The 13,059-nt window shown below is 40.4% G+C and overlaps 1 protein-coding gene across 3 annotated transcripts in view; it reads right to left on the bottom strand.

Moving 5' to 3' along the window:
• Positions 1-1,678: 1,678 nt before the first annotated feature.
• LOC136101433 (cilia- and flagella-associated protein 299) overlaps positions 1,679-13,059 on the bottom strand; it is a 271,288-nt gene continuing 259,907 nt past the window's right edge. For all 3 annotated transcript variants that reach the window (XM_071807926.1, XM_071807927.1, XM_065837258.2), the window contains one exon: positions 1,679-6,442. In XM_071807926.1, the coding sequence (XP_071664027.1) occupies positions 6,251-6,442 (192 nt within the window). In that variant the 3' untranslated portion in view covers positions 1,679-6,250. The remainder of the gene's footprint in view (positions 6,443-13,059) is intronic.

The following is a 13,059-nucleotide window of genomic DNA, read 5'->3' as shown; positions in this document are numbered from 1 at the left end:
CCCTAAATTCATCCTGCCTTCCCATTTTTTGCAAGGCAGCACAAGACTGGTACTCTGTATCCGTTGAGTTTCCTTGTGCTTGAATGTTGTAGCACAGTTATTTTGCTTCCTGGCACAAGTTTGAGCATTTCTAATTGACTTCTTTACTTCTTGATCTAGGGCTGAAAAAACAGGAATAAATTAAGAGATACAGACAGGCGCCTGTTACAAAATGTGTTTCCCAGTTTAATTTCTCACCATTGTAGTGGCTGCATGTCCACACTCAGATAAGTGATTCCTATGGATGTGGTACTCTTAAGTGTCTAAGATCTGTTGAGGTGAAAGGCCAAGGAAAATGGATTTGCACCACATTATGATTAGCATATTTTGTATGTGGTGTAGTTTTAGGGAGAGAGGGGAGGCAGTGCTAAAGAGGTAGAATGCAGCATGAGTAAAACCAGATAATTCCTCCCAAAGGTGGAAAGCAAGGAGAAGGTTGTGGAGAGAGCAGACATGAAGATGTGAAATTAATGAAAAAAATTTGACATTGTGAAAAGCTTAAAAAAGAAATATTCTAAATTAGATCCAGCCCTCTGCTCACTATGATGTTTCCAATTCTCTTGGAAATCAGGATAACCTGGAGCTCACTAAAAAGGCTCATTTATGAGAATGGGATTCTCTGTTCTGTGTTGCAGTAAAGGAACCTTGAAGTGAAATCTGAAACTGAAAAGAAGGAAGCATGTTTTCATAAAGACCTCATGAAAATTCCACATGGCAAGATAAAATGTGCATTTTCTGTGCAAGCTTTGTACACTGAAGTCCTATTTCTTTGCAAGCTTTGTACATTGAAGTCCTATTTCTTTGCATCCTTTGAAACACATGCCAGATAACAAGCCTGAACTTTGCTGAGATGGAGGGTGTTAGTGTTTTTATATGGAAAGTTTGATTTCTGAAGGATTACCAGTAAGCAAGCACTGCTTGGGTCCTCTCAATGCAGCCACGCTTTCTTGTGGCTTTGTGTAGTGACAGAGTTCATATTTACCATGGACTGTAAGCCTCTCTTCGTTAATAACTAACATTGCTTTAACAGGCAGGGATCAAAACACAAGGTAAGCTTGGAGTAGCTCTCCAAGCTGCAAAAGAGGAAAGCACATGCGTAAAACTCAGGAAAAAGTACTAATCATCCAAAGCCTTGAGGATGTTGTGCCCAGCCCACCACCCTCGTTTTGCTAGACCAGAGGGAAATCAGGAGAGCATCCATTCCGTGTTTCAGTTTGTACCAGCGTGCTATATGCAGAAAAACTGCAGGAATAACTTTGCTTCTTGGTTTTAACAAAACAGCCTTGGGTTCCATCCACATCAAGAAAGCCATTAGGGCTGCCTTTGAAATTTCTGCACTATTTTTGTGGACTGAAATGAAAATTCAGTAAAGAAAATGGACAGAAATCCACTGACACCTTGGGCCTTGGGTCAGGTCCAATAACCTTGGTAGCTTATTACTGTCATATAGCTAACCTTTAACTGAATCCATAGTACCCACTCACCAGCCACTATGTACTTTGTTCTATAAACACGATTTCTGTTTGAATTGCCTTTGCAAATGAGCTCTTGAGATGGATGCATTTCCAGAGTACTGAACAGAGAAAGAGTGAAGATTTAATGTTCTTGGAAAGACCTGAATACCACACACAGAAAAAAATGAGTTTTCATGTAACAAATGATTTTATTTTATACTTTTTCCAGAGTTCATAGTAAAAATTTCCCATTATTGAAGGGAAAGAAATACAAATTAGGCAAGCTTATACATCAGTAGTGAAACATGCCCTTCACGGTGTGGCTGTGACCTGTCCTTGTGAACTTGACTATGGTCCTAACATTTCATCTTTGCAATGACAGAGAAAACGGTAGTGTATAAAGAAGAAAACATTAAAAGGACACATTGGGCACAGATATAAAATAAATTAAAAGCATCTGTAAAAGTTTATTTCCATATACAAAATACCTTTTCCTTTTTTTGGGTAATTTAATTTTTTTTTTAAAAATTGACATTGTCTGTACAAACATTAACCTTTCAACAGAAATCATTTACAAAGGCTGTTTTTACAAGGAGAAATGGGTTGCTGAACAAAATATCAGTCTCCTGCAAACTGCTGAGCATCTCCTCAGAGATGAACATTCAAAGGTTTTGGGCCAGCCCTGCAGTGAAGCATCATGATTTGCAACCCCAGGGCTGCTTGGCACCTCATGAAAGGTGCTCTGCTCCTTGCAAGTTTGGGGGCCCTCAGACAAAGGGAAAAACAGAGCCTGCCTTGTAACCCTTTTCAGGGGAAGTGTCATGGCTTCTGGCAGGCAGTTCCCCTGGGTCAAGGTGTTGCACTGCAGGATAAATAAGCTTTATTTTGCACTCTGTGTTTTGCACATTTACCATGAGGTTCCCTATTCAGCCTCAAAGAGTGGGATTTTTCCAGAGCTTTCTGCAGTGGCCTCCTCACAGTCTGCTATTCATTGGGGACTTTGGTCCCAGAAGAGCCTATCTGATGAGAAAGCTTGAGATGTTCTCCTGTCCATCTTTTGAGCCAGCCATAAAAATAATGTGCAGGCATTAGATACTACAGAATTAGATGGGAAGCAGAGCAATTTATCGATTAACACTATATCAAAAACAGAACAGGTGAGAAAAGTCCCCCATGCTGATTTGAGATTAAAATGTTGATTAATAACACTAGTTGGAAATTATTTTGAAGACCCTACTAATACAAAGTTATATACACAAGTCATTATCTATATGATTAATAAATTATTGACACCAGACATGGCTTTACTTAGAAAGTTTCCTTTAAAAATACAAATGCAAAACAAGTTGTGTGCATAAAATGTCCCACTTGTATAACTGACTGGTTAACTGAAGATAACACTCAGTGTAGAGTTGGAAGAGGCAGATCACATTTTACTTGGAAGATTGTACCTATTCTACATGATACAGTCAACAACAAAGTCTGGCTGTATCTCAGTGAAAACCAAGCATAACATATTAATGCTTGGTTTTGAGTGATGCTTTTAAGATCATTTCCAGGGTGTCTCATAACAGCGCTGGAAAGCATTAACTATAGCTTTGAACTCGGCTTCAGTCCCAAAGAGTGACTCAGCGTGGTTGCCCCAGACTGCTGTGCTGGCGAAACACCTATATTTAGCGAGCGCCTCTGTTTTGGAGTGCACAAGTTGGGAAGCTTGGTTGCCAACACCCTATTCTTATCTGGGTAACTCTGCTACCATTCAAGGGGTGGGCCAGGGCACATTTGACCTCTGCATTTTCCTCTGAGGAGCCCTATTTCTGGCACTGCTTGTGGCAGACCCTGTTCACAGACTGAGCTGAGATAGGCTCAGTCTTGGCCTTCTGCCCAAGAGCCAGCCACTCCAGTTCATCTCCAGCAAGCAGGATGCTGGGGCTCAGCATCTCCCCACCTTGCGGGCTCCCAGTTCCCCAGCATTTTCCTGGGGGACTGACTGCCCTTCTCGAAGGCAGCAGTCTTGTTTGCAGTGTGATGAGCCCTCAGTCCTCTCATGGGGAGTTAGAATGCTGTGAGGTATTTTCCACTCTGCACTGTATTCAAGAAGGTGCAGCCTGGTGCTATTCTAAGAAAGGAATATGCTGTAATCCTAACACAGGGTGATGTGGGGAGAAATTTCACCCTTGAGGGCTACTGAGCATCTCCCATCTCTCTACTGAGGATAAGAGGTATGCACCCCAAGAGCATGCAAGATGCTGTAAAGGAAATTACTTTGGTGATGGAGTGTTACTAGTCATCACCAACTAGCTCAGCCTGAACAAAGCAATGGGACGTATTGGCACAAAGCCCAGGTTGTCTTGCCAAGCTCTATGGAATCTATTTTGCAACAAGCCCTTTACAAATTGAAGATTAGATTTAGTTAGGTTTATTGTTTGAGCTTGTGTGGTTTTTAACAGTCGCCACTGCCAGGCCGAATTGTGTAAACAATGGATTTATCTGTGCGCCTCTTACAAAAGACAACTATCTGAAACCACTGCATCTGTTTTTGCTTGCAGAGCCTGATGTCTACTGAAAACCTGAGCCTGCCTCCAGCTTAGCCCAGCAGCATCTCTCACGTGTCCTAATGTCCTAGCAGTGGATCAATGAATTAAAAGGTACTGGCAGCTTGTGCACATCACTACTTCTGACCGTCCTTAAAGCCAAGAGAAAGGCACAGCTTTTTTCCTCCAGTTTTTAAGTCCATCTGATTTCCATACAGTGTCTGACCTCCTGCATACGGAAGTGGATCAACTGATCCTTGATCTAAATATACACAGCTTCACACTTAATACCTGGTTTTGATGGCGGTTCTGCTCCAATATACAATAACGCTGCTACAGAGCTCTTAGAATCCTAACATACAGCCATCAGGTCAGATAGCTGTGCTAATTAGTGTTGTTTAATTGGAACCAATAAAAAAGTATTAAGTTGCACTCTTTGGGGATATGACTGCAAGGGTATGCTGCTCAAGCAGAGCAAGGGATGAGCCGCAAGCGTAACTTGCATTTGGGTCTAATCTGTGTTCTTTTTTCTAAATTAAACTTCTGTCAGCTTCCACTGAGACTTCATGTAGGTTAAAAGTGATTGCTGAAAGGATCCCTTGGGTACCTGTTATACCTCCACACCTCTTAGAGCCTTGCACATGCACATAACTCAGACTGGTAAACACAACAGCACCACTGACCAAATACAAAACCCAAGTGTTTAAATTACAAGTGTTTAAATTAGCCTCAAACAGCTATGAAGCTGCAACAAGGCATTTACATATGAACATTGTTGTCACCCTTAGTAGACTGTGGACTGCTGATTCCAAAGTAGAGAATTCAACTCTCATGACAATGGGGAATTAACCTATTCTTTATGAGTATTTGCCCTTTAACTGCACTATTTCAGAGAGTCAGTTATGTAGATAACTTATGGAAAAAGGTTGTTCAATGTTTACTCTTAGCACAAACTAAAACATTGCTCTTACATACCAGAAGTGCTTTAAAAAACATCATCCTCTGTAGATCGTGTTGCTGGAAATGAAACCAGGTTTCTGTCTGAAGTACTGCTGTGAACATCTACTCCATAACAGAATTAAATTTTGCAGCTGTGTCTGAGATTCATAGATTTTTTTTTTTCCCTGCTTGCAGTTTCTCAAATGAATTTTTCTAGTGGATAAACTAATTGAAAAATGTTTTATGTTTTTATTGTGCAAAACCTGCTGGTAAGAAATCTTAAATTGGCAACATAGGTATAACAAATTTGATTTTCAGAGTAGAAGCAAATTGATAGAAGTCAAAAAAAGCTACTATCTGATTAATGTAACAATCAAAACTCACCAACCAGAGCCAGTTTTGATCAAATAATTACAGTGAAGGCCTACAGATAAGAATTATGCACCAAATAATTTCACGTCAGGAATCAACTACCATAACTTACTCTGATTATCTGCAACTATGTTCTACAATATCTGTTATGAACAGGTCGCTTTGCCACTTCACTAAGAGTGATACCTGCATACCCTTAGCCTGCTGAGTTTCCACAGTGGCATGAAAAGTCTTTCCTTTTGAGATATCACAATTTTGCATGCAGTAGTAATGCATTTTGTGTTCTTCAGACCAATGGCACTAACATCTAATAAGCTGAATTATGAAGAATATGTTAATGAAAATGAATACACACATGCAATCAGTGACATGTCATACCAAGGAAATAGATCTATATCTACGTTGGATTATCTAACACTTTTAGAATGTCAGATTTGTTTTCCTTACTTGCTGCAGTACTCAATAACCTAAGGCAGAAAGCTTAGCTTTAAAATGAATAATAGTACATTTCTAATCTCCCTCTCCATTAAGTCACCATAAGAACAGAGACAAAAATTAACAGCTACTGCTGTTTCCAAAATCTTGTACAAAAATAGAACAGTATGTCCTTCTGGCAGTTTCAAAAATCTTAGAGTCTTCTGTAAATTCCTCTTCCAACTCTCAATTTCAACAGAAACAGTCCCCATTGCCAAGACTTACATCTTGGTTAAATTCAGAGATGAATGAAGTTCATATTCTTTTTCCTTGGAATTGCTATTTAGAATCCATTCCATTTCGATCCTCTTTGTTTCATTTTTTTTTCTTTTTGTCCAAAGGAAATGCATTGGCAGTGCAAACAAAAGGTAGACATGAAAAAAACCTCACAAAACAGCAAGTGATCACTTCAGCATTTCTAAAGGGTCTCCTGAGATGTTATCTGCATGCACAGGATTCCACTGTCATGTTTGGGTACACCTTAAGAACCACATTTTTATTTTCATCGAAGAATAAGATACTAAGAGAAGACATTTTGTCAGGAACGCAGCAAGGCTCAGGAATACCCGGGATGACCCCAACGGCTCTCACTATGCTCTGGATGGTGGCATGGTTGGATGGCTTCAAGGCCTGCATGAGAAAGATAAAGCAGAAAATGTAACTGCACCCATGTTAGCATGGACCTGCATACCCTAGAACAAACTTCTTTCTTGAGGAAGGGCCCACTGGAGACTCCACAGCTGACTAGCTGTAAAAATCTGTCTTCTACTCAACCATTTCCAGCTGTCACCATAGTTGCCCTGAGCCAGCAGCAGGGAAATCTGCAAATCTGGTCCAGCTCTTTTGGCCACTGGATGCCCCCTGTTGCTACACTGCTTTCAGCTAGAGCATCCTGCTGGACACAGGGCCTCAGGCTCTTCATGGGGCGTGCCTTCCAAGGAAGATGCCCAGGTAGCAGACTTTGCAGCAAGATACCTACACATCAAGGTAGTCTCTTCTGACTCTATTAAGTTACATGTGAGCTGCAATCTAGTTTAAAACTTGTATGTCTGGCACTGAAGCAGTCAAAGTGCCATCAGGCTGAGTCATTACAGAAGCAAAATAAACATAACTTGTAGGCTGGGAAGTTTGACTGGTGGCATGTGAGTGCACTGGGAAAAACAAATGTAGATAAAATACGTAGAGATGAGAGAACAGAAGTACTTTACACCATGATGCTAATTGTTCCAGTTTGCTCTCATGCCAGGTTAGGTTGTTTTGCTCATTCTTCCATGACAAATCACTTCTCATCTGTGTCATTCTCATCATTTGTTAAAACCCCCCAATATATTATACATCATCAGTGACATTCTGAATAACTGAGCCCCCAAATCTGATGTCAGTTGTACCTCATATTAAGGTGAAATTTTGCTCCAAAAGACAATGTTTCCTGGATTTATCCTCATGTAAATAGAAACACATTTTGGCTTGATATGAACAAAAAGTGGATCTACCCACTGGGATAACTGTATTTGTTAAAAAACCCCAAAATATATTAGTACATTCACAAAATTTAAAAATGTATTTATAGAAATTAAAAATTAATCTATTACATTTCTCTTCTGAACCCCCCAAACCCTTCCAAATCCAAGTATCTGTATGAAAGACAGCTGAGCATGAAAAATGCAGAAGATACAGTTTTTAGGCAAAGACTTTTGCTTTTGTAAGAGTGAAATTTTAATGATGCTTTTTAGAGTTCTTCTTACACGTAGAACCTGGGAATCACGTAGTTAAATATGCTCAGCCCGATGTCACTGAGAAATATACGCAAAAAGCTCATTTGGGCCAAATTTCCAGTTTGAAGTTTTGCTGCGATGAGAGATTATTTGCTTTTGGAAAAATCAGTCTTATGGGTTAGATATCTAACTACCTGAGGTGTAAGTCTTTGCAAAAAGCACAGGAATAACTCTGAGATTCTGGGCCCTTGTAGCATTTCTGTAGCATGTTAGTACATTTAGGAGTAACCGCTTCCAATTCTGCTGGAAATACACACGGATGTCTAACCTGTCCTTACTTACAGCAACCTAGCTCATGACTAATGCCAACTGTATTTTTCTTCTTCCTCATGGAGACAGCTGTTCCTTGAATTCCAACACATGAATCAGAAAGGACTTTTGCCATATCATGCTATTGAAACTAGTCTCAAGAGAACTGGAACCATTTGACACAACTGAAAAGGATTCACTGGGGAGCATTCAGCTATTCTTTATTTACCTGCTAGACATAACTTGAAAGTTTTTTCTCCATTCAATGAGGAATCTACTTTGCATGCAGGAAGACTGAGCAACAAATGGTGCCAGTCCGGCACATCACTTGCTTCTGTTTATCCTGCAAGAGACTCAGAAATTTCTCAAGTATATTCAGGATCCAAGTCCATTTTAAACACGAATGTTATACAGACCCTGATCTTTTGCCTCAGTTGCTGTTTAAGTTTACAATCGTAGCTTATCAGATGAATGAGATGCAGGGGTGTGGTGATATTCTGTTTAAAATACAAACGCAAAGCTTGTTGCACCATCCTTCTAAGGGCTATAAGTTTCCCAGCATGGTTACAAAGACATTACTCTCAATCTAGGTAGCTGATCTCAAGACAGACATTTCTGTTTGTTTATAATTCAGTGGTACCTATACTCATCAGCAGTAGATCATATGGATTTAAAAAATGTCTTAGATTAGTATACAATCCACATTTCTGTATAACTTCTGCCCACAAAAGGAAGTGAAAGCTCTGGTAGCATCCAGGCTCGTTTCCTTACTACATTGCAGTGCAGCATTCTCCACAAAAACAACTGGGAGACAAATAGATCTCCTAAGCCTGCTGATCAGCCATCAAAAGGTAACTATTGAGACACTGTTTCCCATTGCCAACAGTACTGGAATATTCTGGTCTCAGAATATACCATGTTAAAGTCTCACTGGAAATGCTTCACTTCAGACATGGAATCTGTACTACTAGAAACATTAAATCACTAAATTGTACAGAACTGATTTCAAGTATTGCCTTGGATATCAGTGGGAATAGCCTGGCTACATTCTGTCATTGTATGATAAAAGAATTATCTCTATTTGATAAGAGTATCTTACAATACAGGACATCCTCTGTACTGATTTGAAGTCTGTCTTGAATACAGTCACTGGCCCTTAAGATGCAATTTTGAAGATAACCAGCTTTGGCATAACTCTGCTTCCATCAGTGGAATTTAACTGTGACTGGAGTGAAATCCGAAGGCGTGTGCTTCTCAGAAAACCAAAATCTACCTTGGAGTACTGAACTGGCATAATGCCCTGCACAAGGGGGGTGAGTTAGGTCATTGCCCCAGGCTGCCTATGCTCTGTTAAGCACATGCTAATGAAAAGCAGGCAAAGATTTACTTTTAGGAGGGGAGAAGCAGGGGAGGATGAGAGGAGCAGCAGGAGGGAAAAAATGCTGAGCTAACTCCAAACTGCCAAATCTGTGAATGAGTCCAGCTGTGGCTAAGGCTGCACCTGCTAAGCTGCATGTATCCTTGGGAGATTTGCTGCCCTCTTCAATTTCATTAGAGGTGTATTAGAAACAGGGCAAATGATGTCACTTATGAGCATTCGTTCCTGACCTGCGAGAAGGTCTGCCTGGCCTGTATGCTCTGCGGTATTATGCAAGCTCAACACATGGGTTTGACAGCAGTCAAACCAGTTAATTGAAACCAGGGAAAGGGTAGGGCTAGCAAATTTGGAGGTGGAAAGGGAGGGGGAAGAGGCACATCTGTTCTTAAATTACTCAACACGTCAACTTTAGGAGCTCACCCTCAGCAAGGGAATTTTATATACCCATAGGCACAGATTAGTTTGTTATTGCCTGATGGTTATAGTATCATTTTGCAAACATGGTCTTATTAGTAGCACCAGGTATTATGCATGGCTCAAGAATAACACATGGCTCTACAAAATGCTCGCTTCACCTTTTTATATAATTTAGCTTTTCATTCTCTTCGGAAAACAATATGATTTTGGGTTTTGTGATTAAAAAAGCACACAAAAGCAACAATTTCAATTCAACATGGACAGAAATCTACCGATTCCTTTTAGGGAACCAGACTCATGATGGGTTTCAGTGACCTGCTCTCTTAATAAACTAGTGCTCTCTGCAGTACATGGCAGCAAATAATCAGCTTCACAGTGTCTAACTATAATGCTCTGCTGCCACATTCTTCACCCAACCAAGGTAGTAGGAATTTTTAGAAGAAAACTGGTATCCTGGTTATGGCACTGTAGGCCTGTGCTTAGTTCATAGCAATCAGACCTTCTGCTTCATGTCAAAGTCATCTAAACCCTGTGCTTTATCTGCCTATCAATCCCTTCTGTTTATTTCTCACCTTTTTTCTACTATAAGCTTTTTCCAGGACAGGGACCACTTCTGATTGTGTGTACATTCCTATCCCAGGCAGAACACAGGGCTGAAGAGGAGGAAGAATCATGCTTCTTTCAGATTGCTAGGCTTAGTTACCATGGTAGTAGCCAATACTACAAGTTTAGTTATTTGAGAAGATGAAGCTAAACCACAACGTATTAGAGGCCAATGCTATTATTTGCAGGAAAGCAGAACCTGAATTTGGCAGAAATAAATTTGACTTTATGTTAGAAATTCTTTTGATGCGTAATGTAATACCTCAGGGGAATTAGCTAAAAACAGGAAACTCACAGATAAACTTGGAACTCCGTTTTCACCCAAGCAATACCTGTTAGCTACCCTTCAGCTGTATGCACCATTTGTACCCCCTTGTCATGCCTCGGAGTGTCAAACATAAGTTTAAACTTCAATTAAACTTAATTTTGCCTCTTCAGAACCACTGGTACTAAACTCATATTTTTACATTTTACTTGCAGGAGCATTTGTATGGCACATTGTGTTTCTTTCCAGAAATTCACTCTGGAAAGTATTCTGGGAATTAAGCCCTGAGTTTATGGAGCATGTTAGGGATTTTCCAGGTGCAGGTGCTAACAAAAGCTCTGTGTAAGGAATATGAACCTTTTTTATTACAGTGCTTCTTTATTGTCCCTCTACTTGTGCTTTCTGAAAGTTTCTTTATCTTCAAGAAGATACATTATGCTTTTTGTTAATGGAGAATCCATGTTCTCAAAGTCTCATATTGATTTTTAAAGAGAGACTTGCTTTCTGTCTTAAACTGGGTATTTCCCATCAGCTTTAGGCAGGATTAGGTTTCAGTCAGATTAAGGAGAGACCAGTAACAAGGCTTCTAAAACCACTGCATTCAAAACTATTTTTGAGAAAGCCTTGTTTGCTCTTGAGCATGCACAGTACTGAGCAATTTTAGGTTTGATCCAGACCCTCTTACAGACAAAGGGGGGGTTCTTCCCAGTCTTAAGGCATTGGTTAACCCTGAAATACATGGTATGTATTGACTATTAAAAAGAGCTTTTCTTCAAGCCCTTTCTGCCTCGGAAGGTTAAAACCTATTTTGTACATCTGAGAAATGAAAAAAAAAAAATAGTGAATTTAGTGACTGTTTTGAAATGGTTATTCCCTAGCAAATACTAGATCCTGGGAGTTCATAGAATCATTTTGGTTGGAAGAGACCTTTAAGATCATGGAGCCCAACCATTAACCTAACACTGCCAAGTCGACCACTAAACCATGTCCCCAGGAACCTCACATATACATCTTTTAAACACCTACAGTGTAATTCAACCACCTCCATGGGCAGCCTGTTCCAGGGCTCGACAACCCTTTCCATGAAGAAATTTTTCCTAATATCGAATCTAAACCTCCCCTGGCACAACTTGAGGCCATTTCCTCTTGTCCTATCACGTGTTACCTGGGAGAAGAGACCAACACCCTCCGTGCTACAACCTCCTACCAGGTAGTTGTAGAGAGCAATAAGGTCTTCCCTCAGCCTCCTTTTCTCCAGGCTAAACAGCTCCAGTTCCCTCAACTGCTCCTCATGACACTTGTGCTCCAGGCCCCCCACTAGCTTCACTGCCCTTCTCTGACGTTGCTCTAGCACCTCAATGTCTTTCTTGTACTGAGGGGCTCAAAACTGAACACAGGATTTGAGGTGTGGCCTCAACAGCACCAAGTACAGGGCACAATCACTTCCCTGGTCCTGCTGGCCATAGTAGTTCTGATACAAAACAGGATGCTGTTCGCATTTTGGCCACCTGGGCACACTGCTGGCTCATATTCGGCTGCTGTCCACCAACACTCCCAGGTCCTTTTCCACGAGGGAGCTTTCCAGCCACTCTTCCCCAAGCCTGTAGGGTTGCATGGGTTTGTTGTGACCCAATTTCATACGCATCTCAACTACAATTTATTTCTTTGAGAAACACAAGAGCCAAACACAATAACCTTAGGAAATGGGAACCTAAACTTTTTAGAACTTAAAACAAGACACCCTGAAGCCTTTCTAAGGAGCTGCTACACATTTTTTTTCCCTTATCATTAGAAATACAGAGGAGCTCTCGAGGAATTGTTCTCCAGGAGAACCACTGATTGTCTGATGCATACTTTACTCTTTTCTTTGTTTCTTCTGTAATACTGACAGTAGCCCATAGCAGGCATCTCAATTCAAATGAAGAAATGAAGAATATTTTAGGGGTCAGGATTGGCTGAACTGAAGACACTTTTTCTTTTGACTCCTTTGAACTGAAATACTTTAACTCTTCTGGTTTAACTATCATGTACTGTTTTCTCCTAAATAAAAATCAGAGCAACACTCTTTTATACTTAGAATGAAGTTTTTATAACTAAAGCAGCAAGTGGAAATGCTATCCCAGTCTCAAGCAGAGGGATACAGCAGGATTTTTTATAATTTATGTGTCCTTAAAGGTATAATGGAAGAAGTCCAGGTCCAGCACTTTACAAATTTCTAACCTGTACACGGAATTACTTTTATGAAAGAGCAAAGTTCCATTCAACAATAGAGTAAAAGGCCTAATGCAATTTATTCAAAAGTAATGACTCTATCTCTTCCTGCTCCCTTTCAGTTTTTTCCTTTGATCCAAAACCTGAGAGCCTGCCATTGCAGTTTGAGGTAGTCATGTATCTCCTTCAGAGACTCCTGCCCTCGTCAGATTCCTTGCTTTCACCTCCATCACCTTTGCTACATTTCTCCACGTCATTTTTAAACGGTGACTCCCTTGGATCCCTAAGCCACTGAAATTCCACATTAATTTTGGAACTAACTGCCAAAGCTTGAAGACTCTTGAACACG

This window comes from Patagioenas fasciata, chromosome 4 (genome assembly GCF_037038585.1).
Source record: "Patagioenas fasciata isolate bPatFas1 chromosome 4, bPatFas1.hap1, whole genome shotgun sequence".
Taxonomy (NCBI): domain Eukaryota; kingdom Metazoa; phylum Chordata; class Aves; order Columbiformes; family Columbidae; genus Patagioenas; species Patagioenas fasciata.
The sequence above is the reverse complement of the archived record's forward strand: the minus strand, read 5'-3'. Positions and strand labels throughout refer to the sequence as shown.